Consider the following 27202-nt stretch of genomic DNA (forward strand, 5'->3'; position numbering starts at 1 on the left):
AATCGTGTTAATTCAAATGTAAATGATTGAACATCGAACCGTATTATGATTGTTATGCAGAAAGCTACTTTTGAAGATTTACTTTTAACACTATTTCAAAAGAGTCCGGGCGAGTTATAATAGAATCCAAGATTCACCAGACAGAAATTTTAACCAAAAAAATACTCATGTATGCGTTTACGTATTCCTATACGCACCATCGTTATCTGCTGTGTAAGAGTACAGGAAACAGTATACCATTTAGAATCTAGATATTTCAAATTTTACATCTCACTTCAAAACATTAGAATAGATGCCATAAACGATTTTTCCATTTTTTTTGTACTTCTCATTATTGATCCATAACAAGAATAGATATTCAGCATTATCATCTTATCAGTCAACTTATTTTATTTCAATAAAATTCATATTTGGTTATATAGTTTATCTTCGTTGATACGTTGATATTTCAAAATCATAACAGATAAGGTACAAACACAACGAAAATAAGTTCGTTGATTTTGTAAGAACTCACTTCTATGCATGAATTACTATGATTTTGTTCCAATCTCACCTTCTGGGAGTTATTTGAGTCCATATAACTTGAGTAAGGGGACGACTATTTGATTTTCTGAGGGGAAAATTCGAAAAGCGAATATCCTGACCCAAGATATGATGAAAATGAATATTAAGCAACAAAAATATAATAAGCATACGGAGCATTCAATTTGGAAGACAACGCATAGTTAATCTGCAAAATATCCTCCTCATGTCTCCCAGAATATCAACTTGTCGTTCCATATCAAGATACGAAAGGGCCTTACAAGTTACACTTTAAAAGTGTTTTATTGCTTTATTTTTGTAAAATTTGTTATCTCTTGTTAATAATTCCGATATATGCATTTGTACTTTACAATACTCATAAATTGTTGATTTTTTATTTGCTCGTTTGCTATGCTGTTGTGCTGTTAATTAAAAAAAAATCTAAGGGATGGGATCTCCATAATAAGATCATTTTTTCAATATTAAACGGACACCTGACTTGAACCTCAGTATTGCCTTTGCATATTTTGTCATATACTTTCTTCTATTTTTCTAATCAATCGATCTTGCCAGTCTTAAAAATGCCGTCCTATAACTACTTTCAATATTATTATATTTATAACAATTGTCATTGTTTCTTGTTTTTGTTATTGTCATGGTTACCTTGAATAAAATATTTATATATTTGTTAAATTCAATTTGTAATTGATATAAATCCAAGAGTTTTATATATATATCTATCATTCATGTATTGACTGTGATCAGGTTAGACAGATCTTTTGTTTGATCTGTACAACCGATGTCATAGCACTGACATTATAAGCATTATACATTTTAATATACAATTTCGTTAAAAACCGGAATACATTTTCAATATGAAATAAGAATAGATCGTTGCCAATGAGACAGCTATCCAGCGAAGTTCAAGTGACGTTGATTTAACTTAAAGCAATTATAGGCAACCGTATGACCTCCAACAATGAGGAAAAGTTATACCGTAAATAAAGGCAACAGTAGTATACCGCTGTTCAAAACTCATAAATCCATGGACAAAAAACAAAATCGGGGTAACAAACTAAAACCGAGGGAAACGCATTAAATATAAGAGGAGAACAACGACATAACACTAAAATGTAACACACATAGACAAAATCCCACGAGAATAACAAATATAACATATATATATAACATCAAAACCAAATACATGAATTTGGGATAGACAAGTACCGTGACACGTCTTATCGCAATGTGAATTTACACTAAAAAATAAAAGAAAACAAACGACACAACGTTATAATGTAATACACACAGAAACGAACTATAATATAACAATGGCCATATTCTTGACTTGGTACAGGGCATTTTTAAAGGAAAAAATGGTGGGCTGAACCTGGTTTTGTGGCATGCCAAACCTCGCACTTTTATGGCCATGTGAAATATAACATCAAAATGACAACACAATGACAATCACAGGACTACAACATAAATAAATTGGAGAACACAATTGACAAAGAATCACACGAACAACAGCCAACAAAAGGCAACAAATTCAAAATTTTACTACGCCAGAAGTGTATTTTGTCCACACAAGACCTACGTGTGACGCCCAGATACAAAAGTTTAAAAGTCGAAACGAGTACAAAGTTGAACAGCATCGAGGACCAAAAGATCAAAAAGGTTGTGCCAAAAACGGCAAGGGTTTTCTGTTAGTTACCAGAAAATCCCTATAATTTAGAATAATTTATACTTTTGCAAACAGTAAATTTTATAAAATGAATATTCAAAAGATGTACATGATAAAACTGAAGTATTAACTAATTACAGGAAACAACTGAAATACATTTACATAACCAGACATTTGAAACACAAAAGTAGACACATCCGAATAAGTTTAAACCTCTACGCCAAGTGACGTCCTATTTGAAACTGAAAAATGACGAAAAAATTACGTCATTTGAATTTGTAAAACAGATCATCAAAAAATGAAAAATGACGTCACATAAGAATGAATAAGATAGAATTAGGATTGATTTAAGATTATATATTAGAACTAAATACTGGTATTGCATTGTAAAGTCGGGAATAAAAGAAGGGCGAAAGATACCAGAGGGACAGTCAAACTCATAGATCGAAAATTAACTGACCACGCCATTCATAAAAAGGAAAGACAAACAGACAAATAATAGTACACAAGACACAACATAGAAATTTAAAAGCAACACGAACCTCACCAAAAATTGGGGGTGACTGATCCCCTGTGCTCCGGAAGGGTAAACAGATTCTGCTCCACATGTGGCACCAGTCGTGTTGCTCATGTTATCACAACCCCGGTAAATAGTCTGTAAGTCACATTTGTGAAAAGGGAAGGGGATTGTAGTAACGACATAAGGAACATATCCGATATCATCTGTGAAACGGTTATTCCATAACGGTCAACCAACTCGTGATGGCGTCCGTGATGGCGTCCGTAAAATCGAATGGATGATCTCAACTTCACCATTTGGAACTCTTGGTTCAATAGCTTCCTTGTGAGCGGTAATCCTCTATCAAGGAAATCATGATAGAAAATACAAACCCGGGAATATCGTATCAATTGGGATGGAGATATATACTCCGTATGCAGGCGCTGCTGGAATGTTGCTACAAAGAAATGGTAAATTTACAATTGGGAAGTTGAAATCATCTCTTTTGTTTAAAGTTTTGTTTTCAACCGACCCTCATTGTCAATTTCTAAATGTTAAGTCAAGATATGAGGCAGACTTATATGTATCTGTTGTATCCTTTATCTGTAGTTCGATGGTTCATAGTCACCAAATTTTGAGTTATGTAGTTAGAGAACATCATCCATATAGCAAAAAGTAAAGTTCAAGGATATTGCTAACTTATTATGTTTCTTCATAAGAAGTTCCTGTATGAATTCAGCCTCATAATAGTAAAGGAATAAGTCGGCAAGAAGAGAAACACAAATGGTTCCCATTGGAATGCCGAGAGTCTCTTGAAAAATACGTCCTCTTAACGTAACAAATATGTTGTCAATAAGAAATCATTCATCTTGATATTGTCAGTTTCAGAGAATTGTTATTTTAATCTGATTGATTCTTTGCAAAGTATGATGTATCCCTCCCTAGGGCAAAATACTTGTATCTTCGTTAGCTATTCTTTTTTACGAAACAAAGCAAAAACCAACTCTTTCAATTTTTCTTTTAGTTTGGAATGGGGAATACTTGAAGAAAAGGCCCTGACATGAGTAATATGAATATGAATTAAGAAAACTAACGGCCTAATTAACAACAAAACAAGTGCTTCAGATGTAAAAAAAAAAGGAAAAAAAAGTACTTCAAACAAATTGAAGATTGACGTTAAAACTAAGCTTTCGGGCAGATAAACCGGTAGAGGAGCGACTTTTTAGATTGAGACCAGTCAACATTTTTTTTTATAGAAAGAATAGTTGGAAATTGTATTACTGTCAACATATAACCACGTATCAATGTTATTCACATTGATTCGAGGTTAATGTAAAACGTATGTGAAAAAACAATCCTAAAATCCGGTTTTGGTTACGTCAAAAGTAACACTCAAGAAAAAAAAATACACGTTTTCTGGACTGGGTTGCACAATCGTCTATTAAGTTAATAGACTATTAACTCCTAATAGACTATTAAATATCTAATTGACTATTAGTTAATAGAGTGAGTTAATAGCATTGCACGAATCACTATTAAGGCTTCTATTAACTAATAGACTTTTAAGTGACTATTAAGGTTTAATAGTCAATTAAGTCCTTCATCATTCCCAGTATTCATTGTAACGTCATGAAGCACGCGAATTTTCGTGAATTTCTGCATTTTCACGACGTCGTCACAATTTCCCGTATTTTTTCACGACGTCATTTAAAATATGGACGCTGAAAAGAAGAAAAGACGCTCAAACTGGGATTCATCAGAAATTTCATTGCTTAGACAGTTAGTTGAGAAAAATCTATTTACTATAAGGAGCAAATTTTCCAACAGTTTAACAAATAAATCAAAAGTTGAGGTTTGGAGAGGAATAACGGTACAGATAAATGCACTGGGGTTACATGGTAGGACGGTGGCAGAAGTGAAAGTCAAATGGCAAAACATGCAGTCAAATGCCAAAAAGACGTATCAAAATGTTAAGAAACACACCCATCAAACCGGCGGAGGACCACCAGCAACACCTATCAACCAGGAAAGTCAAAAAATCATCGAAATGATGAAAGACACTTCAAGTTTTGTCGGTTTGACAGGAGAAGAAAGTCCCGTGGGCGAAGGTACTTTGATATTTTATCTGTGAATAATATTTAAAAGATTGATATTTCAATTTCAAGCTTATAGTTTATTCCACATTATCCTTTTGAATACGGTCAACTTCATCTTAAAATATGTATAGCCGTAGACATTTAACATTTCACGTAGTAAATTTGTCAAAAATATTAGCAGTAAAACGGCTTTTTAATCACAAGATCTTTTTGAAAAATACTTTGAACTTAATCAAGAGTTAGAAATTATATATTATAATGTAACGGTACCCAAATTGCACCTTGACTTTTTGTGAATGTCGCATGGTGGCGTTTTCGTACATTTTTCTTTTCCAGCGAAAGCTTCATCTGTTGCTACAAACTATGAACATTAAGTGTATATTTGAATATATCCATCTATTTTATAAGACGTGTATAATGTTAAACAATCAAGTATAATGTATACAAATTGTTTAGCCTCAAAGAAAACTGATAAGAAATTCTCAGCTGTTTATGATCAAAAAGTGAATACATCTTGTTTCATCCATTTCCTATGTTTGTGGTCAAATTGTGTTGATTTTCTGATCTAAATATTACTTCCATGGTATAACCAATGTTAATTTTGTCTTATCCTGAACAATTTACACTTCTATGATAAAGGTTAACATGGTTAAAATTGTATATGATATGCCCACTTAGGGCCATAACTTGGTGCATGCAGAGATTGTATTCAGAAATTTTATTGTCAATAAAATGGGGTTAACCGATCGGAAGCTCATTTTGTATGAAACCCTGTCTTGTATACATTGTGTATATATAGTAACGTTTCATTCTATATGTTGTATATTTTAGCATCAGCATGTTAGACAAGGATAAGGATCCCTTATTGCCGGTAAATCCACATAAACGACCACTGAAGAGTTTTTCTTGTCCCATTATAGAGAAAAAGATAAAACCAGAAGATGTAGTTGTAAAGCAGCATGAAGTGTTATGTAAACAGTCAGAATATTATGACTTAAAAAACCAAAAGCTAAAAATTGAAATAGCCATTCTTAGGTCACAGATGGACAAACATGAATTGGCTTCCTTAGTATGTGATTTGTTTGGACTTGAACTTTAAAAGATTTTTGCTCGTGTACGTGTGAGCTTGTGTGTGTTTACGTGTGTGTGTGAGTGTGTGTTTATATTGGTTAATTTACATGTTTCAATTGTACAACAAAATTTTACTAAAAAATGATGATTTTTTATGATATTTTATTTGAATTTTACTCGCTATGTGCGTGTTTAACCAAAGAATGCTCTGCAAATATGGTCACGTACAGTACGACCTTCCTCTGGACCTCTAAAGGGTATATCTATGCACGAATCATCAACCTCATCAGCATCATCCATTGGTTCCTTCAAGTTTATAGCGATGTTGTGGAGCACCGCACATGCCATAATCATAGTGCAAGCCTTTTCTGGGTGAACACGTACTCCAGAATGTAAACAGTTGAATCTTTTTTTCCACCAGCCGAAAGTCCTTTCAATACAACATCTGGTCTTAGTATGTGCTCTATTAAACCTTTCATGGCAATCCTCTGTCGGTCTCATGAACGGTGTCATCAAAAAGCTTTTGCATCCATAACCGCTATCACCTAAGACAATTCCATCCTCAACACGCTTATGCGTTAACTCCAGATGTTCTAGAATTTTCGAGCATCTTAAGATGTGGCTGTCATGCACACTGCCTGGCCATCTGGCTACCAGATTTGTGAAACGACCTGAAAGAGTTTTTGTTTGCTATGGATTTTTGTTGGTTAATTCTTAAAATAAGTGCACCCGATCCCGATCATTATTTTAAACTTATAAAAAATAAGCTCGAGATCTCTTTTCTGCAAGGTATATTTTCTTATCTTTGATCCTTGAACTTATATAAAATGCATTAAGCTCATAAACCGTATTTACACAGAAGAAGTTAAAAGGGATTAAAGTAAATAAGCAGAGAAAAATGCCTCAGGCTATACATGTATACAGGGCTCACATAGAATAGAACAAGGGTTGTATTATTGTTCTTCATCTTCGTCAAATACAAGAAACTATTGTATCTGTGTAAAATGACCAACAAAATAATCCGAAACGGTACTGCTGCATGAATTTTTTTTTATATACACTTACTAGATCAAGCAGGCAACAATTACCAAAAAGAAATGAATGCATTTTTGCAATATTGTACGATAACCTTAGCTCGCGTCACTTGGTTAAGTGGACATTTATAAAGAGATAAATGGGTTAACTGTGCCATGTTACATATTTGTTTTTCGTTCATTTTTTACGGTTTGGGCTTTGCTCATTGTTGAATGCTGTACAGTGATCTACATGTACCGTTGTTTATTTCCGTGTCATTTTGTCTCTTGTTTAGAGTTGTCTCGTTCGAAATCATACCACATCTTCTTTTTATACATTATAAGGTATTACACATTTTTTTACACGCTATCCATGGAAAAAAATTCTTCTTTAATATGAGCATAGAACGAATACTTTATATCACAGACAATAAACGTGGATACAAAAATAAACTGTTATCACAGAGATATGTCTCGCCTTTTTGTAATTTTGATAATGCAAATGTTGAAATTAAAATAGCATTAATACTTCAACATGTAAGTTTTGCAAAAAATTAAAAGTCGATGAACAATGACTGAAGGTACATGGCTAAACAATCTCCATGGAATGAGATGTGCCAATGCTGATACAACTGCATACCAAATATCATTGACCTACCACTATTAGTTCCCCATAAGTTGACCTAATCACAAACTAATACATGTAATCTATGAAAAGATTCAAAGTCAATAGACCTTGACTAAGGGGGAGGGGCAAAACAATATCCATGGTAATGAGATGTTACCAATGCTAATACAACTGCATACCAAATATCATTGACCTACCACTAGTGGTTCATCATGAACAAGACCTAATCACAAACTAATACATTGTTGACGCCGTCGCCGCCGTTGCCGACGCCGGAAACAGCATACCTATGTCTCGCTTTTTGACTCCGTCAAGGCGAGACAAAAAAATGAAAACTTAGCAAATTTGTTAATCACGGATTGCCTGAATGAAAAAAATGTGTTGCATTTCAGTAATTTTAATACGTGTTCGTGGTTGATCGTAAACACGTTTAAATACAATATTTATTTATGTTGTCGGAAAATGTAAAAAAAAAAACAATTGTATGTGCTTTACAAACAGGAGGAAAAGTGAGGCTTAGTCGAGTTTTTCTCCTCTTTCGTGACGAGTAAAAATAATTTTAAAATTTTAAATTTACCAACAATGTACATATATTGCGTTTATCCTGAAATTACTATCAACACTTAAAAATTTAGCTATTAAATCTAAATCAGTGTTTCTGATTCTCAAAGAAATCGTCATAGTTGAAACACGGTACGTGAAGAGGACCCCAAAAAAAGGTTTGACAAAGTGATTGATATATAACAATCTTTTATTCCAGACTGTATAAACTTGTTCAACAAGATTTTTTTTATTCTAAATATGGCAAAATTAAACAGATACTTTCATCATTATGCTCCTGTTTCTCTTTTTGTCATGCACAGTTTCTGTCCAACGTCCATACAAAGGTTTGGTTAAGGTATTGATATTTAAAATAAACACCCTTTAACCACACACTTATCCTAAAGGAGGGAGGGGCAAGAGTGACACCAACGACGAAATTTAGAATTGCATATGTATTGCTTTTGCGACATATAAAAATATCACAGGCTCGCCAAAATTCAAACCACATATCAAATCACAGAATATAATTAATTCATTTAAATAAACGGAAAGTTGGTAGAAATCTCTGAAAAAGCACAACTGGTAGATTCAGACTTTGAGAGACATTTAGTAAATCTATATAATATGATACCTTTTGTTCGAAAAGTAAAATTCGTCACTTTTATTCGCAATTTAAAAAAAAGCTTTACAGAGCTGATGTACTATTTATAAGTAATTTGTATTTTATTTAGATTAAAATATATTTTTTATCAAAATTCAAGTGTACGCCCGGCCCGGGCGTTTTGACGTAAACGTAGCTACGCGCCTGTTTGATTCCCACGTCTCTTCATGAATACATAGGTCCAAAGATTTAGAATCTCGTCGATTTAAATACTAGACTAATTATATAAAGGTCCAATATGTCGTATAATCACTCATAAAGCATGTCATTACTAAATATACATATCTAACGTAACAGTACCCAACTTGCACCGAGTACCAAAATTCAGTGATTCAGTATTGAAATAGATATATAAATTGATGTTCCTAATGTATTTAATAAAGATCGATATAGATACTGCCTAGAAATCAAAAAAAAATAACGGAAACTTTTGTCTGGATCATAAATAAATGTAGATGAAAATTGTCAAAATAGGTGCAATTTGGGTACGGTTCCGTTCAGTGTTACATTTACCCTCATGGTCACATATAGCCTTAACGTTTATACTGTGGTATCCTTTGCGGTTTACAAAGGACGGTTCATCTTGTGAAGGGGCCTGTATCCTCGCATGGGTGCCATCAATGCATCCTATAACTCCAGGAAATCCACCATTTTCATAATAACCATTTTTAATTTCTCGCTTTCTGTCTTCTGATGGCCATTTAATGATCTCTACATATTTACTACGTATTTACTTCAATTTCATGTAAATATGGTTTATGGTCATGAACGCTGCTTTTTACTAGATAGACACAACAATCCCCGTGTTATTCGACTCGAATCTGACATGTCTGTCCTTGCTCCTAACTGCGATGTGCTTTGAAAACATAAATTAACTAATTTCAAAGTATTCAAAAGATTCTTCAGTGGTACCAAAAACCGTGACGCAGAAAAATATGATCACACAATGATGAAACCGCAGAGTTCATCTTTAAAATAACAGTAAGTTTTTCCCTAAGTTTTATCTTTGTTGGTACTTCATCAAATTCAAAATGAAGTTTTCAAAGTATACAGTGCTATTCTTGCAAACGAACAAAACATTAATCTATCTTAAAATCCCTTCTCAATGTTACTTCACAAAATGCGACTAATGGTATTTACACGCGCAACACAACGGTTGCTTCTCATGAAAAAGGCGGTGTTTGCAATTGTGAATACTTAGTAATATGTATTAAAACTAGAGATGAAGGAATGGAAATAAGTGCTGTCGTCCGTTCTTGTGTTTTAAAACTGAATTCTCAAAACACGTAAACGATGACAATACCAAATATGAATTTAATTTAAGGATATAATATCAAACCTCCAAATAGGGAACCACAGAACAACGATGCATTTACACGACGGAAGGTGTATATTGACCTTCCCTGATGAAAAAAAAAGTCACTTTGTACATTTACAAGTGCAGGTGCAACTGTTGATTGCCGTAATCACTTACACGTATTCATAAAAAATATTTTAACTATAAAGATTGAAGGACTGTCATGATATGTTGACCTCTGTATTTTGCTTACTCATCAACGTTAAAACATACATTTCTTTCATTGTCTGAATGAAATCGACAAAAGAGCCCCCCATTGCTCAGTGACGACAGTATACAGTTAACTCATCAATGTCAAGACAAATACCATAATTACTCTGAACCGGGGTATAGTTTGCTGATGATTAATTTATCTTTTGTTAAGATACCCTTCAGAAAAAATATATTTGAGTTAGAGTTGTGTTTTTCTCTCAGGTATGTTCATTCCTTATTTTGATTTTCTTCTGTAAATCCTAAAATTTGTTTTAGAATGTAAAGCAATATTAGTGTATATGAATATTTGTTTTATCCGTGCTATACAGTTATAGCCACTTTTGTTCCTTCATCCTGTCATAACTTATGTTTCTGCATTATATAAGGTCATTTTGTTAACGATCTATTTATCTATTAGTTGGAATTTGCTTTGAACTACAAATGCAGCTTGTATCTTGTTTTTTCTTCTTTTTTGTTCGGATTTTTGTGTGTGTTTATTGTGAGCCTGTTTCTTTTCAACAGATTTTTATATCATTTGTTTTGCTGTAAAACCTGTGTAGCAGTTTCGGGGTAAGGTTGAGCATTCAAATTATTTAAAACCTGCCACATTATTTAAGTGTCTGAACCAAGTTAAGTGTCTGTTATTCAATTGTTATCGTTAGTTTCTGTCATATTAGTTTTTTGTTTTGTTTATCGTTTCTAGCATGAACTGGGTCGTTGGTTTCTCCTTTAATTTGTTTCATATGCTTCATGCCGGGGCAAAAGCTATTCAGGAACTATTCATATTTCAATATTAGAGAATATATTTTCAAAAACTAGAGTAGCAAAAAGAGACGTTTAAATAAGATGTTGAAAGCCATATAAAACAGATTTTTCTGTACTATAAGTGCTTACATTTTTACTAATTTTATAACAAATCGTAAGTTACACCTGCTTTTTATCAAAACATCGTTGTCATTATAATGGAATTTTATAAGACTGTCATACAAATGTGAGGTTTAGCTAGCTATAAAACCAGGTTTAATCCACTGTTTTGTACTTACTAAAATGCCTGTACCAAGTCAGGAATGTGACAGTTGTTATCCATTCGTTTGTTGTGTTTGAGCTTTTGGTTTTGTCATTTTGTTAGGTCTTTCCGTTTTGAATTTCCTCAGAGTACGGTATTTTTTGTTATTCTAACTTTTGTGAAACACATTTTATGAAGTTCTTCCAAACCTTAACATAATCTCGTCTTGATACGCATTTGAAAAAAAAACCAGACATTTATTAGGTATCGTGTTAAGGATCTGAACAATAACATAAACAAAACCTCTGAATGCATGTTTTTATTACCATTCGAAGGTCTTGGAAAAATGGATGGTTATCATTTAATAAGATTGAAAGTCATCTGTATAACATTTGTCAAAATCTGTTGTTTCGATAATGTCATCAAACCAAGTTGTCAGCCTGATGAAGAAATCTGTGAGTTTCATTGGACAGTTGCTTATTTCCAAACAATGACAGTTATCCCACCAAACGGAAAAGGCTCAAGATCGCCAGTAGAAAATGTCAATGGCACACTTTATGTTCGGACTAACTGTGGATCACTGGAAAATATAAGAGAAGGTATATTATGAACAATTTAAAAATAATATGTACATGTATCTTTATTTTGGCAACTCATTTCAAACAATACAAATGAATACCTTAAACACAAAGGGGTCATAACTTAAAATTACAGCAGTGTTTTTAAATTACTTCGAGTTTTAAATCGTAATATGGCTTGTTTATAAGTATATAACAACACTATGAACGTCACAACATTGTTGAAAACCGCAATGTTCACAGATCGTAAATTTGAGGTAGGGCCAATTTGTCGGGATTTTTTTTTTTTTCATTCGATAAGATAGGTAAATCATGTTTTAAATAGCCCGATAGATGCTAATTATAGTACATGAAAATACGTCACATCATCTATTTTCATACCTTGAACAGGTATTCCTACAAAGACAAGGCCAAGACTATTGATTTTTTAATATTGATTTTATTTTATTATTAACATTCTTTATGCAAGGTACTATTCCACGTAACTTGTCAAGGAGCCAAATAATACCGAACAAATTCAAATCGTGTTTTTCTCATTTTGAATATATGTATATCTGTATTTGTCCTGGGCTTTTAAGGTTTTATCGTCTATAAGATCAGATAATACATGTATATATTTTAACCGGAGACCATCTTACATCAGTTGTCATAGATCACCCTGTGTTACTAACACATATTATATTGACTGTCTTTTCCGGCATTTTAAAAAATCGGTTCTTCGTTGTGATACAGATGCAACTGCTTCTTGATGTTTAACCTACAATCACGAGTTGTAGTGTAATTGATTTGTTCTGTTGTGTTGTTTTATTTTCTGATGACTTAGGTACCGATGTAAGGACGGTGGTAAACATTTCAGTACTAGTATCTACACAGTTTATGAATTGGCGACAAAATTGCTGTTGACTGCATTTGTTACATATAATACCATGTTCAAAAAAGGTTTCGAAAAATTGTTTGAGTTGTTTTGAAACTTGTATACAATGGCCCTATTTTAAGTTATGTGATTATTACACCCTCAACATTTGGGCTTCATTGCTATAGAATCAATTCTCGTGTTATTAGTTATGTACAGGCACCTACATCAGTTTGACGGCAGTTGTTCCTTGAATATATTTAATAAAGTAAACACATGAATAGAAAGTAAGTCAAGAGTATGGACAGTCATAAGAATGCACACAATAAGCGATAAATTATTCTTTTCTTTAATACATGTAAAATGATATACTAGTAAACTATATAGTCTAAATGAACCAGAATGACACTATGAATTGAGCAAACATCCGAAAAAATATTATAAGAAACATTAAAATTTAATATAACAACACAAAAAATGCAATTATTCTGAGCGAGATTTGAACCCTTCCTTCAAAATCATCATTCATTAGTAGTTCTGTGCTCTACTGATGGAGCCAGGGCAATGCTTATTCCCATAATTCTTATTAAGGAGCTATATAGGTACAAATTTGCGATTTTACAATTATTTTTTTTTAAAGTTGTTTTTTATGTAATAAGGACACACTAAACTCAATTTCATTTTTGAGGGAAAAAGTAGTATGAATTACAACAGTCATAAAAAACATAACTTTTTTTTTGGTTTGAAATGTCCTTCTTGGGAGATTCCCTGTTTTTCCCACCTAAAACACCCGAAATTCGGCATATTTGACTTTCATCCTTTTTGAGGGTTAAATTAACTATTGATCACACATATCATAATCTATGTAAATCGAGATAATGACCAAAAAGCATTTTTATCTTTTGTTTTTATAGTAAATTTTATTCTGTCGTCACTTTTTGAAATTGGCCCTTCTGTGAAAAAAAAAATCCCGACAAAATGACCCTACCTCAAATTTTGCGTATTTATTAAAAATGCGTAAGAAGGGCAATCTTAACCCAAAGCAAAATTCTGTTGGAAGTTGACAATGATGTATTCGGATATGAGTTAATCTATTTTGATTTGAGATAACTTTCATATAAAATTTTTACAAACACATTCATTTCAATTTTGTATAAAAATGCCTCCAGCAGCAACATGTTGTGCTGAATAACATAAAGATTTTAAGGACAAATATTTGAAATTGCTGAAGGAAACTCGTGAATATTCATTTTCCCTGTGAACTAGTACAGTTTTATTTAGAAGCCAGCTGAGATCCACACCCGGGTGCGTGATTTTCTCGCTGCGTTGAAGTCCCATTTGTGGCCTTCGGCTGTTATTTGCTCTCTAGTCGGGTTGTTGTCTCTTTGACACATTCCCCATTTCCATTCTTAATATTATTGACGGTTTGACAATTTTTATAATTTGACCCTATGAGTTAAACAATAATAACGGAAATTTGGCATGCCCCTTTCCAATAAAGGGACTATGATGACAGGTCAAATCGGAACAATTCTGCTTTAATACACTTTATTTAAGAATTGAATGCTTCTTTTTGTAGCTTCATTGGGGTGTAAAAGCGTTGAACGAAGTACATTTTGTTTCTAAAAATGTGCGCACGGTCAACGCTTTTACAGCCCTATGAAGTTACAAAAAGAAGCATGCAATACTTATAATTACATTTTTTAGCTTTGATCATGAAAAACTCGAATTTTATATTTTTTTTTTTTTTTATTTAATTCACCTGTGCACTTTGTTGTGGGACCACGTGTTATCATGAATGATAAGTCTTATTGAGTAATGCAATTGCTTAAGGAATAACACGTGATGTGCAGTTAGCCAATCAGAATAAAGTATTATGATAAAACATACATCTAATGTAATAATAACGTTTTAACGATATTTCTGTCTTGTTATCAGTTACTGATGATGACTATTTCGTTTCCGGTGATGGACACCAAAAGTTTATGTTTGCAATCAACGATCAAGTTCCAGGACCTTCAGTTGTCGTATATGAAGGTCAACAGGTAATGTTATCGTTAAATAATTCCTTTTCTCCAATTAAATGAGAATTTTTACTTAATAATAAATAACCAATACAAAAAACAGTTTTTTTTTAATTTAAAAGCGTCCTGATTATGCATGAAATATTTGCAACTGGAAGTTCAGCAACCAACAATCATTCAATCAATCACTTCCGGAATAAACATTATGCAGTTACAAATAACTACAGTGAAGTGGGCATACATTGAAAAACAATATATTAAGGGTGATGTGATATAATTACCAACAAGAAAACTATGCATCAGACACCATAGAACGAGGATGTAATTAAACATCTACGAGGCAGAGTTCGGCCTGCAACAATTTATCAGTAATGCATTGATTACAAAGCTTTAAGATATGTGTTTTCAAATCAAACTGATTCTTCAAGGTCAGTGTATTTAAAAATGACAGCATTATGTTTTTAAAATTGTCTTCCCCAGGAATGTTTGCGTCAAGTTTGCTCTAAAAAATTATTTTCTTATCATTCCGGATAACGCAAGAATCTGAACATCATAATTCTGAACATCATAATTAAGAAACTCTATCTTAAAGATTCCTATTGATATGGGTGTTGTACAATATTCTTATGTAGGAACGAAGATGCAATTTATGCAATGAAGATATATAATTTATCTATCGACCTATTTATTAGTCTCCTCAAATATAATTAAACATTAGAGACAACTTTATCATCATACGAAGTTTCCAAGTATACAGAAGTTACCAACGTGATAGAATTTCTTTTTCACAGATGACCACGCATATGTTTCAAATGATGTAACCACAATCCCGTACCCTTTTCTGTGAGTTCACTGAAATAGACATATCGCCGTAGTATACTTACATGAGTAACACGTCCGGTACCACATAAGAGCAGATTCTGAAATATTTAAATATTCATAAATTATTCAAAACCATAATATGGATGGTATGTTTTTAAAAAGAGAAATTAATGGGGACACAAGGCGGTAAATTTCTATATTATTTTGTCATTCAACATAATTGTCTCCATAATAAGATTTTAAAGCTTTATGTTATTCGTATTTAGATTGTGGTGCATGTTCACAATAAGTTAATGATGGAAGGAGTGTCTATTCATTGGCATGGACTGTTCCAGAAAGGCACACCTTTTATGGACGGTGTGGCTAGAGTTACACAGTGCCCTATCAATCCAGGAGAAACTTTTACTTACAGGTAATACATATGTATGATATATTATGTTCAAACACATTGCTATTAATAAAATAAATGTATATTGGCTCTTGCACGTATAAATTTAAAAAAGGAAAAGATGTGGTTATGATTGATTTCAAATGAGACAACTCTCCCCCTGAGACCAAATAACGTAGAAAATGGCATTTAAGTAAATCAAAGTCTTGCTTATTTTACATTTTGTATGAAGAAAGAAATATGCTCATACACATTGCTCATGTTTTATTAGAATTGAAAAAAATAGGTGTGGAGAAAACCAATAAGATGGCAACAAATCATCAAAATCAAAGTTAAACACGATGCACTAGTAATAAAAGGTCTAAATCGTGTCAAGTTTGGATGAATATAACTATTGCTTCAAAAATATCTTTACAAGGAAAAAAACTGTGCTTATTTTATACTTAGATTTAAAGCTCTTCCTTATGGAACATTCTGGTATCATTCACATCTTGGGGCACAGAGATCAGATGGAATAGCCGGTGCCTTGATCATTTTAAAAAGACCGCAGTTACCAGTAAGTAATAATCTCATTAAATGTCATACATGTATGTTCAGTTATACTGAATTGAGTGCGCGGTACTAGCTTTAATGATCAAAGTTGACTATTTTCTGTCAGTTTTCTTTTTTCAGATAACGTACAATTTTAGTACAAATGTTTGCTTTTATGCTATTTCAGCATAACGTTTAAACATTAACATAAAATGATTAGGGAAATCAAGATGCAAAATTGCACTTTTATTATTTATTTAAGAGAGCTAGGATATTATTAGTAACATAGCTTGTAATACAGACTATGTAACTATTAATAATATCATTAGAGAATCTTTTATATCTATTTTCTATATTTACATCTAACTTTGCTGTTCTTCCGTGAAAATTGAAATATATCTAAAATATGCAAGCTTATTATTTATCATATTAAAGTATACGAGTAAATGTAATGTGGTAACATTTCAGACTGACACTGTCAGAGCGAATGAGGAAGAGTTCGTTTTCCTTGTACAAGACTGGTTTCAAAGAGGTTTTACACATGAAGTCAAGTTGGCTAACTGGCATTTAAACAAGTGAGTCGAAAGTAGTTTAATGTGTTTGATGAATGTTGTTTCTATGTAATAAGTAGTGTTGCAGAATACCGAAAAATCAAAAGATTTTTTACTTTAAAACTGAAATGAAAGACATTATTATCAAAACAATAGTAAATGCATATTATGCAACTTGAAAAAACCATACACATATACAAAAATAAAAAAAAACACAAGCAGCAAAATATGATGATAAAAGCAAAATAATTTTATGTTTTCTGTAACAGGTACATCAAGACATCCAATGGTGAATCGTGTACTGGTATAAAGAAGACATATGACGGCTCAATTATTGGACAGAAAGGAATACAGACCCCGTTGATTAATGCAAAAGGTACATTTTGGAAATTTATTAAGAAAAAACAAACAATGTATCTTTGAAGAAGAGCATGGCAAAACTTTTGTATTAATTTTTCTCTTTTATGTAGTCTAAAAGATAGTCGAAAAATGCCAATGGGAAATGTAAACTCATTAGTAAAAAAAAAAGATCAAAATACAGTATACTAAAAAAAAAAAAAAAACAAAAAAAAAAAAAACAAAAAAAAAAACCACTAAAAACTGAGAAACAAGAGCCTCATAATAAATCGAGGACAGTCTCGGGTGCTCCGGAAAGGTAAACAGACCCTGCTCCATGTGTATCCCCTGTCGTGGTACTCGAACATGACAGGAGTTAAACAAAATCTCATTTCTTAGAGATTTTAATAACCACAAACGTTTGAAAAATAATGAATTTTATCTTCTTATGAGAAATATCAAACAATAAAGTTTAACTATAAAAATATCGACACATGTGGGCTTAATTGCCCGTTAGAATAATGTTTTGAAAATAAATTGATGAAATACTGAAACCACCTCCAGTTGCGGGATTTCTCGCTGTATTGAATACCCATTGGTGGCCTACGGCTGTTTTCTGTCCCTTTGGTCGTGTTGTTGTCTATCTGACATATTCCCCATTTCCATTCTCAATTTTATCTACATCTGTTCAAGGTCATTTTTTACAACAAATCACAATAAACAATAAAAAGTTTTAAAAGTTGATTACAAATACTGATCTTGATTATTTATTGTTAATTCATATTGTTTCAAATCAGAACAAAAATTGTATTGTCCAAAGATAAGACCATTGCAACTGTTCGTACAACCATTTTATTTGTTTTATCTGAACTAAGGATAATCAATGAAAGTTGGCAATCTTTAAATCGCTTTCTTTTTTCAGGACGATTCCACGAACCTTCCACAAATTATAATGCTAACTATTTACCTTTGGAGACCTTTGTTGTTACCAGTAGACATAAATACCTGTTTAGAATGATTGGTATACAGTCAATAAGTACTTACCGTATCTCTATTGATAATGTGAGTACAGGAGCACCATTTTAGTTCCATGCGATGTCCCCATGATGGGGACCCCATCATTACAGTTTTAAGACCTATTTTATATTTTTGGCTACGTTAAATGTCTATGTGTTGATTTCAAATTATTTTTTTAAATCGTTGAAAATTAATGCAAGGTTGTTTTTTTTTTTTTAAACTTGTTTGCTTATTAACTATTCTATGATGAGTTTATTTATCATGATCTATGTCTGATAATGAATACATCGAATTTCTATTAATTTCACATATTAATTTCTAAAATTGATCAAGCTTTGTGCTTTTTGTCATGTGCAAAGCCTCCAGTAAGTCATATCTTTTAAATCGATTAAGTGGATTTAAATAAAAATGATGCAATTCTCCTGGATGCAGGATATGATATATGTCAGATGACCTTGCTGTAACGGCCATTGCCCTTGAAATGTTTGATTTATGTTTCAGAAAAATAGTGATAAACAATTGCTTAAGGAAACTTTTATGTTTTATGATGCAGCACAAGTTGAACGTCCTTGCTATTGATGGAGGTGAAATAGAACCTGAGGAGACAGACTATGTAATAATACATTCTGGTGAAAGATATGATGTCGAAGTCCTAAGCAATGCACCAGTTGGGAACTACTGGATAAGAATTGAAGATTTGGCGAGTCAGGATATTGCAGGGGTATTCAAAAAGATATAATCAATGTATCTGCCTTGCATATAACTGCCAATTCGGATTTCAAAATATGTGTAGCTGTTAACTGATTCGATATATATCTCTCTTTTATCAATGAGTCAACTGATTAATTTGTCGTCAGAACTTGATAATATTTAAAATGTAATATTATTTTTCTCATAATTGTCTGTACTGTATGTGGATTTCGACAATACATGTCTCTTAAGTAATGCTCGAAACCAAATTATTTCTAAAATCCAAATCACCCTAAAAATTGGACAAAAAATAAAACCAAAGCCCGAAAAGACATCAGAGAGTTATAAAGTGATATATAGTCATCAGTTTAAAAAATAATTTCAAAACAAATATGACCTTTCTAACCATTTTACCTTTACTCCAGAATCCTATACCAATGATAGTAGGATATGGAATATTAAGATACGATGGCGCACCAAAAGAAGAGCCTGTTAGCTCTGGGAAAGTTTGTACAAACAGAAATCCATGCCGAGTTGTTAACTGTATATTCGGGTATTTCTATCTTTCTTTAACAACACTACATCTTGTGTTGAATGTAGAACACACTCATAAATATGTATATATACCTACTTCAACAGTATTCATACATCATAAGGGTTTTATGCTCTTAAAACATTAGACTTCAATGGATAACAAAGAGATGTCTGATAAATGCTTATGCAACAGTATCACATTCATTAAAATCTAGAAAAGAATAAAATATTCCAAATTTTTGACGACTTTCCTCATCTGTGAACATTCAATAAACTGCAGCAACAAAAATGTAGGTTTAAACATGACAGCCAACAAAAGACGAAAAACAAATATCGTTCAAAAACATAACAGAAAACTGAAACCCAGTGTGAACTCATGCTTCGTAGATGATAAGTCACATTCGGTGTTACGTCATACATTGTTTACGTGCTACTACAAATTAATTTCATTTATGATCATCCTGAACACACATTTTTTCGTAATGTGAAAATTGAAAAAAGACAATAACTTATTCATGATGAGTTTGTGTATCCGTAGCTTCCACATAAGCAAACACTTTCAATTAAATACTGAATTCTAAATAGTGAAGCCATCTCTTCATAACAATATACAAAAGCCATCATGATTGTTGACTGTTATGTAATATATTTGTCATAGATTACAACGGACCTAGTAGTTTGGTTACCTTTAATGTTCATTACCTTTGTACTTACAATTTTGATTTAAATTGATGCACACTACTACAAATCCTGGTGTTATGAGTATAGAACGTTTTAAAGCAAATTCGTATTCATTTTTCTGATAATATAGTAATAAAAGTATGTTTTCAATAACTTCATCCCAGAACCTTTCCTGCCGATGATTATACATCTTGTATTCCTGTTTCCAAACTAAAGTCAAAAGAACATGAGATAGAAACCAATCCAGTACCAACCATGTCTAGTACAAACGATCTGCAGGAATTCTTTCTTAGTTTTCATTACTCGTGTAAGTACAGGGATTTACAAAATGAATATAAAAATGTTTAACCATAATCTTATATAATTACTGATGTTCACTGTTGACATAATTGTCTATATCGTTTTATGAAGTAGATAGACGATGATCGCATTGGTCACATACTTGTATAACATGTGCATTACTTAAAATTAAATATATATGTAGGACTCAAATCTATGGCGGGTTCCAATGTTCCTAATGTATGGCAAAAGAGGGACGAAAGATACCAAAGGGACAGTCAAACTCATAAATCGAAAATAAACTGACAACGCCATGGCTAAAAATGAAAATGACAAACAGACAAACAATAGTACGCATGACACAACATAGAAAACTAAAGAATAAACAACACGAACCCCACCAAAAACTTGGGGTGATCTCAGGTGCTCCGGAAGAGTAAGCAGATCCTGCTCCATTTGTGATAACAAATCCGGTAAATAGTCTAATTAGGTAGGTCACATTCATGAAAGGGAATGGGACTGTAGTTATGACGTAAGGAACATATCCGATATCATTTGTGAAACGGTTATTCCATAACGGTCAACCAACTCGTGATGGCGTCCGTAAAATTTACGAAGGGATGATTTTAGCTTCACCATTTGGAACTCTTGATTTAATAGCGTCCTTGTGAGCAGCAACCCTCTATCAAGAAAATCATGATAGGAAATGCAAGCACGGGAATATCGTATCAATTGGCAGATATATACCCCGTATGCAGGTACTTTTGGAATGTTGCTATTTAGAAATGGAAAGTTCACAATTGGAAAGCTGAAATCATCTCTTTTGTCGTAAAGTTTTGTTTTCAACCGACCCTCATTGTCAATTTCTAGATGCAAGTCAAGATATGAGGACGACTTAACTGTATCTGTAGTATCTTTTATTTCTAGTTGATGGGATAGATGCGTTCAACATAGTCACCAAATTTTGAATTATTTAGTGAAAGAACATCATCTATATAGCGGAAAGTGGAGTTAAAGGATATTGCTAACTTCTTATCTTTCTTCCTAAGAAGTTCCTGTATGAAGTCAGCCTCATAATAATAAAGAAACAAGTCGGCAAGAAGAGGGGCACAATTTGTTCCCATTGGAATGCCGAGAGTCTGTTTAAAAACACGTCCTCCGAACGTAATAAATATGTTGTCAATCAAGAAATAAAGCATCTTGATAATGTCAGTGTCAGAGAATTTTTTGTTTGAATCAGAGTGATCCTTTACAAAGTAGGATTTATCCCTCCCTAAGAAAGGATACTTGTATCTACGTTGGCCATTCTTTTTTATGAAACAAAGCAATAACAACTCTTTTAATTTGTCTTTTAGTTTGGAATTTGGAATACTTGTGTATAGCGTAGAAAAGTCAAATGCTTTAATACTATTACAAGATGAAAGAGAGTTAGATTGTATGTACTCTAAAAGATCTTTGGAATTTTTTAGTATCCCCATCTGATTCACACCACCTCTAGATTAGGCAGTTTCACAATAACGTAAAGCCCGTCTTTGATTGCTGATAAAATAGATGTTAATAATTTAGAAAGAGATTTCGTGGAGCACTTGGAAGACCCAGCAATATATCTCTGTTTGTAAGGACACTTATGAAGTTTAGGTATCCAATACAGTGATGGAAGATCCAGTTCTTAATCTTTGGTTGAAATTCCAAAGGAACATAGAACAGACCTTTGATTATCCTGGATTTCCTAAATCTTATGTATGCCGAATACTTGTTGTGTGTGGCAATATTGCTGAAAGTATGAACATTGAAATTCCAATTATGAATATAATTTCCTTCCTTGTTTCTTTTAATAAATTCTACTTGAAATTATTCTTTATCTTTAAGTACCAGAGGACAACCCGAGCCTGGTAGTATCTACGATCAACAACTTTCGGATGATTTTACCAACTTCTCCACCAATGGTAAGTAGCGTAGAATCAAACATTGTACATTGTTTGGTTTCTCATTTACGGTCGCCATCACGAGCTGATTGGCCACTATGACAAAAGTGTGTCAGAAATCATATCTGATATTCTTTCTCAGTCATAATAATTTTCCATCATTACTGAACTGAACAAAGAAATAATACGACAGGTGCCGTATACGGTGCAGGATATGCTTACACTTCCGGAACACCTGATTTAACTCCTGGATTTTAGTGAAGTTCGTGTTGTCTCTTATTTATTATTTGTAACTGTTGATGTAAATGTCTTTTGGTTTTATGAGTCTTTGTTTACTCTTTGGTTCTGATTGTATTTGTCTTAATGGGGACAACTTCAAATATGACATGCGTAATTAGGATAACAAACACTCGATACATCAAAGGGAAAATATTCAAGTAGATACGATACATCAAAGGGGAAATATTCACGTAGATACGATACATCAAAGGGGAAATATTCAAGTAGATACGATACATCAAAGGGGAAATATTCAAGTAGATACGATACATCAAAGGGGAAATATTCAAGTAGATACGATACATCAAAGGGAAAATATTCAAGTAGATACGATACATCAAAGGGGAAATATTCAAGTAGATACGATACAAGACACAGACATGGATTACCATGGTATATCCCAAAAACAAAGCTGGTAATCAAAACTTAAAAGGTTAAAAAAAAACCAACCAGACAACACATTGTAGTAGAGGAAAGTCCTAGATGTTATAAAACACGAATGCAAGGGTGCGCTGAATGAGGAAGTTAAAAGATTAGGCTTAAGACAATGATACAAGAAATAAGAAAAGAAAGTACTATTTTTTAAATGATAGTTTGTTCATTTTTCAGTTGCACGAGGCTGAATTTGTACCAGAGACAGCTTGTCCAAAAGAAATCACAACATTTGCATCTCAATGTAATCACATATTGAAGTTGAAATTAGGGAATGTAATACAATTTGTTTTAGTAAATGTTGGTATGTTTGTGTGTTAGTTACATTTTGTAGATAGTTTATTTGTATCATATTAAGTTTAAATATAGATGTAAAAAATTAATGATCAACAAAAAAACAGACCTAATGGAAACATCAATATCGGCTGCTGCAGTATGTCAACTTTGGATTGGGAAGTTTTATTTCGTCCGGTGGCAAATATAACATGCATATAAGAAAGAGAAAATATGTGTTATGAATATGAATCCATATCTGTACTAGACCTACGTAGTGAGCCAGCATTGTTTATGTGTTATGTCACAAGATAACAATTCGCAGGAAGAAATGTCAAATTTTGGTTTAATTAAGGTATCTGCGAGCATTCAATGTTATGATATTGCATACTTTTATTTATTTTTCTTGTACTATTTTTTTGGCTTTATAAAATAATGGTTTTCGAGAGTTGAACACCTTTTCTAGACCAATCTTATTGCATGTTATTTTGTCCTTGTTTTATCAACTGATCGAAAGAAAAAGACGAGGATGAGGTCTCTTCAGCACAAACTATTATTTGTCTCTTATTTGAATAGTCCTCAATATGGGGAAATTGGTTTAGATTGCTGATATTTGAAATTCTCGTTTAAAACTCTGAATTTGTCATGTTTCGGGACGCTGCATTCGAAACCCAGGTGCCTATTTAGGACCTTATATCCGATATATCCGTTTACCAATAGCATTGTTTCATAACTTTTATTTACAAATACAGTAAGGTTACATTAAAAAAAAATCAAGTGTTCAAGAGGCGTATAAGTAACATAAAAATATATACTGTTTTACATCAAGTTATAAAGTGTAATCATGCATCCAAACGAAAATACATATATAATACACAATATCCTTCGTTTTCAGAAACTAAAGGTTTTGGAAGACCACATCCAATTCATATTCATGGACATCGATTCCATGTTATGAAAATCGGATTTCCGACATATAATCCCATAACTGGTAACATGACGGAAATGAACCAGGATATAGTTTGTGAATCTCAGCATTGTGACCGAGCTCGATGGGCGGATCCATCGTGGTCTAATGGGAATGTTCCAGGTATGAACACCAAAAATCCTGCTATCAAAGATACATTAGTTTTACCATGGGGAGCCTACGCTGTAGTCCGCATTCTTGCAGATAATCCAGGTATTCATATATTGAGATATTTTTTTTAAGTTAAGAAGGACTTCAAATATGTTTCTGATGAATAAAAAAAAGTGAAAATAAGGCACTTTTGCAATGGTTTGTTTGACGGTATCTATGTGTTTTAACATTTACAATAGGAACAGTTGGTTTCCAAAGGCTTTGAAATTTTAGTGTAATTACTTTTATTGACCAGTCAAAAAGAAACATGTGTATTTTTTTCATTAAGTGTACATAAAATTATGTTTCTTCTTTGGCTGAAAGAAACTAAATTTGAAATGTTAAACCTCCCTTCTAGGTTATTGGTATATGCATTGTCACATTGAGCTACACAACGTAGACGGGATGGCTCTGATTTTGCAGGAAGGTGCTCGATCTGACATGCCCAAACCAGCTGATGACCTGCACTTCTGTGGAAACTCGAACAACAATCAAACCATCAAGCCCCAAACAGTGTTAAAAAGTGTGGTAGAAAACCTATTAGTCGATGCGAAAGAAAAGGGTATACAAATCTATTTCGTAAGAATTTGTGTGTGAAATTTATAAACAGTATTCCGTTTGATGGAGTCGTGTTATGTCAATACATATATACAATAAGCAATAGCTTATAGTGAGATGGCAACAGTTAGAGAAATTCAAAACATTGTAATTTGTATGATTTGCATATATTGAAGATACGATCAAGTCATGAGCATCATTTATCAATCTTAAGTTCGACGGTCAAGGCTTATATTTATATTCATTGAAGTCATATAAGGGATATTGGAGATTTTGTTTGGGCTAGTCAACACATGTATAAGAAAATAAGACATAAATAAAAAGATGGACATGAACTGACATAATTTTATATTGCAAACGATATTACAAATGACGATATACAACATACAGTAAAAAACGGGATATTCCATTCCATTCTCACAAGTCGATAACAAACTTAAAACGCCATGGAACAAACAAAAAAAACAACAATAAAACGGCAAAAACACAAACAACATTACACACAAAATAACCCACAAAACTGGGGGTTATCTCAAGAGCGCTGGAAGGGTATGCAGGTCCTACCTCACATTTGTAATGTTTAATTTGCAATTGATTTTCTTAATAAAATTTAATATTTCACAGGACTTACAACTGAATCAAAGGTATCTGTGTCCTCATTAGTTGGCACCATTGTTGTCTCTGTGGTGATTACTTTATCACTTGTGTTCAATGTAGTTAGCATGATTATATTACTGAGAAGGAAATTATATACATACCACTCCTATATACCGGAGGTGAAGATATCACAGTATCAACATGAAGATGAAGAAACTATTAAACTATTGAAATGATACTAATGTATCAAGCATTATACATTGGATTAGGACTGATTGTTGCTTAGCAATACATATATCGTTTTTTTTACTTGAGGGTGGATCTTTTATATTTTTGATACCACAAACGGAAGCGTCAATTGTTTATTTGACGTTTTTTCAACCATATTTGTATGACATTTTCTAAAACAACACAATTAAAATGTGAAAATTAGAAATACTAAAAAGTATGTGTTACTAAAATTAATAAATACAAATGGAAGGGCAACAATAGTAAACCAGCTGCTCTTTGGTCCAGTTGTGGTCTTTGACACATTCCCTGTTTCGATTCTCAATCTGACTTCAATATTCAAACTCGTAAATCAAGATACAATCAAACTAAAATAATTGGATCAACTTCATTTGAGCGAGACCGGTTTCCTTGACAGGGCCAGCGTCTCTTGCTTTGTTAAATCACTCGTCATTGGACCCCAAACTCATTACTACGACCATTCACTATCACTCCCTTCTGGAGCACCTGAGATCCCCCCAAATTTTTGGTGGCGTTGTTGGTGCTTAGTTTTTAGTTTTCTATGTTGTGCCTTGTGTACTAATATCTGTATGTTTGTCTTATTCATTTTTAGACACGGCGTTGTCAGTTTATTTTCGATCTATTAGTGTGCCTCTCCCTCTGGTATCTTTCGCCCCTCTTTTAAATAGGTTAAGACTATATCAAATTCATCATTTCCATATTCGGATTTTGTTAAGAGATTTACCCAAAACGAGCCAGTTCATAGACTTATCTCTAGATAATACCTTAGGGTTTCTACAATTGTTATTCTCTATTTTCTTTTTGTAACGCCTGGAAAAGAACTAAACCACTGGGGAAATGGTCAATAGAAGCTAAGGAAACATTCTATCATTTTAATAGGAATGGTAACATATAATGTATTGTCTTATTCAATCGAAACAATTGAAACATACCATAGACATTCAAACTCAAAGTCGTAAATGAAATTACATTTAAAACAAAATAATCGAAAAACGACGACAATACTGTCTAAACAACACAGTATAAAAAGCTAGAAACAAACCGATAAGAATCCCAACAAACACCTCTCATGTGCTACTGAATGGTACGCAGAATGTATTGTCGTTTTTCCTTCTGATTATCTTGCTTTTTTTAATCATACTGACTTTTCACATATACATCTGATTATAACTCAACACTGAGGAGATATTTTATGAAACGTGTATAAAGTGCTTTC

At 32.7% G+C, this 27202-nt stretch overlaps 2 protein-coding genes across 2 annotated transcripts; both read left to right on the forward strand.

The window, feature by feature from the left end:
* The first annotated feature begins 4419 nt into the window (after positions 1 to 4419).
* Positions 4420 to 5900, forward strand: LOC139490865 (myb/SANT-like DNA-binding domain-containing protein 3). Its single transcript, XM_071277993.1, has 2 exons — positions 4420 to 4813; positions 5722 to 5900. Exons 1-2 carry the CDS (start codon positions 4420 to 4422, stop codon positions 5898 to 5900), a joined length of 573 nt encoding a protein of 190 aa, XP_071134094.1.
* Positions 5901 to 11612: 5712 nt separating this feature from the next.
* On the forward strand, positions 11613 to 26173 carry LOC139495161 (uncharacterized). Its single transcript, XM_071283350.1, has 15 exons — positions 11613 to 11871; positions 14642 to 14748; positions 15816 to 15961; positions 16385 to 16493; positions 16937 to 17043; positions 17289 to 17395; positions 18278 to 18417; positions 18926 to 19093; positions 19488 to 19615; positions 20442 to 20584; positions 22426 to 22502; positions 23370 to 23496; positions 24361 to 24645; positions 24941 to 25144; positions 25765 to 26173. The coding sequence occupies exons 1-15, from the start codon at positions 11619 to 11621 to the stop codon at positions 25971 to 25973; spliced, it is 2310 nt and encodes a 769-aa protein (XP_071139451.1). The 5' UTR covers positions 11613 to 11618; the 3' UTR covers positions 25974 to 26173.
* The last annotated feature ends 1029 nt before the right edge of the window (positions 26174 to 27202 follow it).

The sequence above is a fragment of the Mytilus edulis genome, chromosome 1, assembly GCF_963676685.1.
Source record: "Mytilus edulis chromosome 1, xbMytEdul2.2, whole genome shotgun sequence".
Taxonomy (NCBI): Eukaryota; Metazoa; Mollusca; class Bivalvia; order Mytilida; family Mytilidae; genus Mytilus; species Mytilus edulis.

Excerpts from the sequence above, each read along its gene's own strand:
- LOC139490865 (XM_071277993.1), top strand. The coding sequence starts at position 4,420 with ATGGACGCTGAAAAGAAGAAAAGACGCTCAAACTGGGATTCATCAGAA. Across the intron at positions 4,814-5,721 it reads AGAAAGTCCCGTGGGCGAAG|AGAAAAAGATAAAACCAGAA; the intron begins GTACTTTGATAT and ends GTCCCATTATAG.
- LOC139495161 (XM_071283350.1), top strand. The coding sequence starts at position 11,619 with ATGGATGGTTATCATTTAATAAGATTGAAAGTCATCTGTATAACATTT. Across the intron at positions 11,872-14,641 it reads ACTGGAAAATATAAGAGAAG|TTACTGATGATGACTATTTC; the intron begins GTATATTATGAA and ends TCTTGTTATCAG. Across the intron at positions 20,585-22,425 it reads TCTTAGTTTTCATTACTCGT|TACCAGAGGACAACCCGAGC; the intron begins GTAAGTACAGGG and ends TTTATCTTTAAG.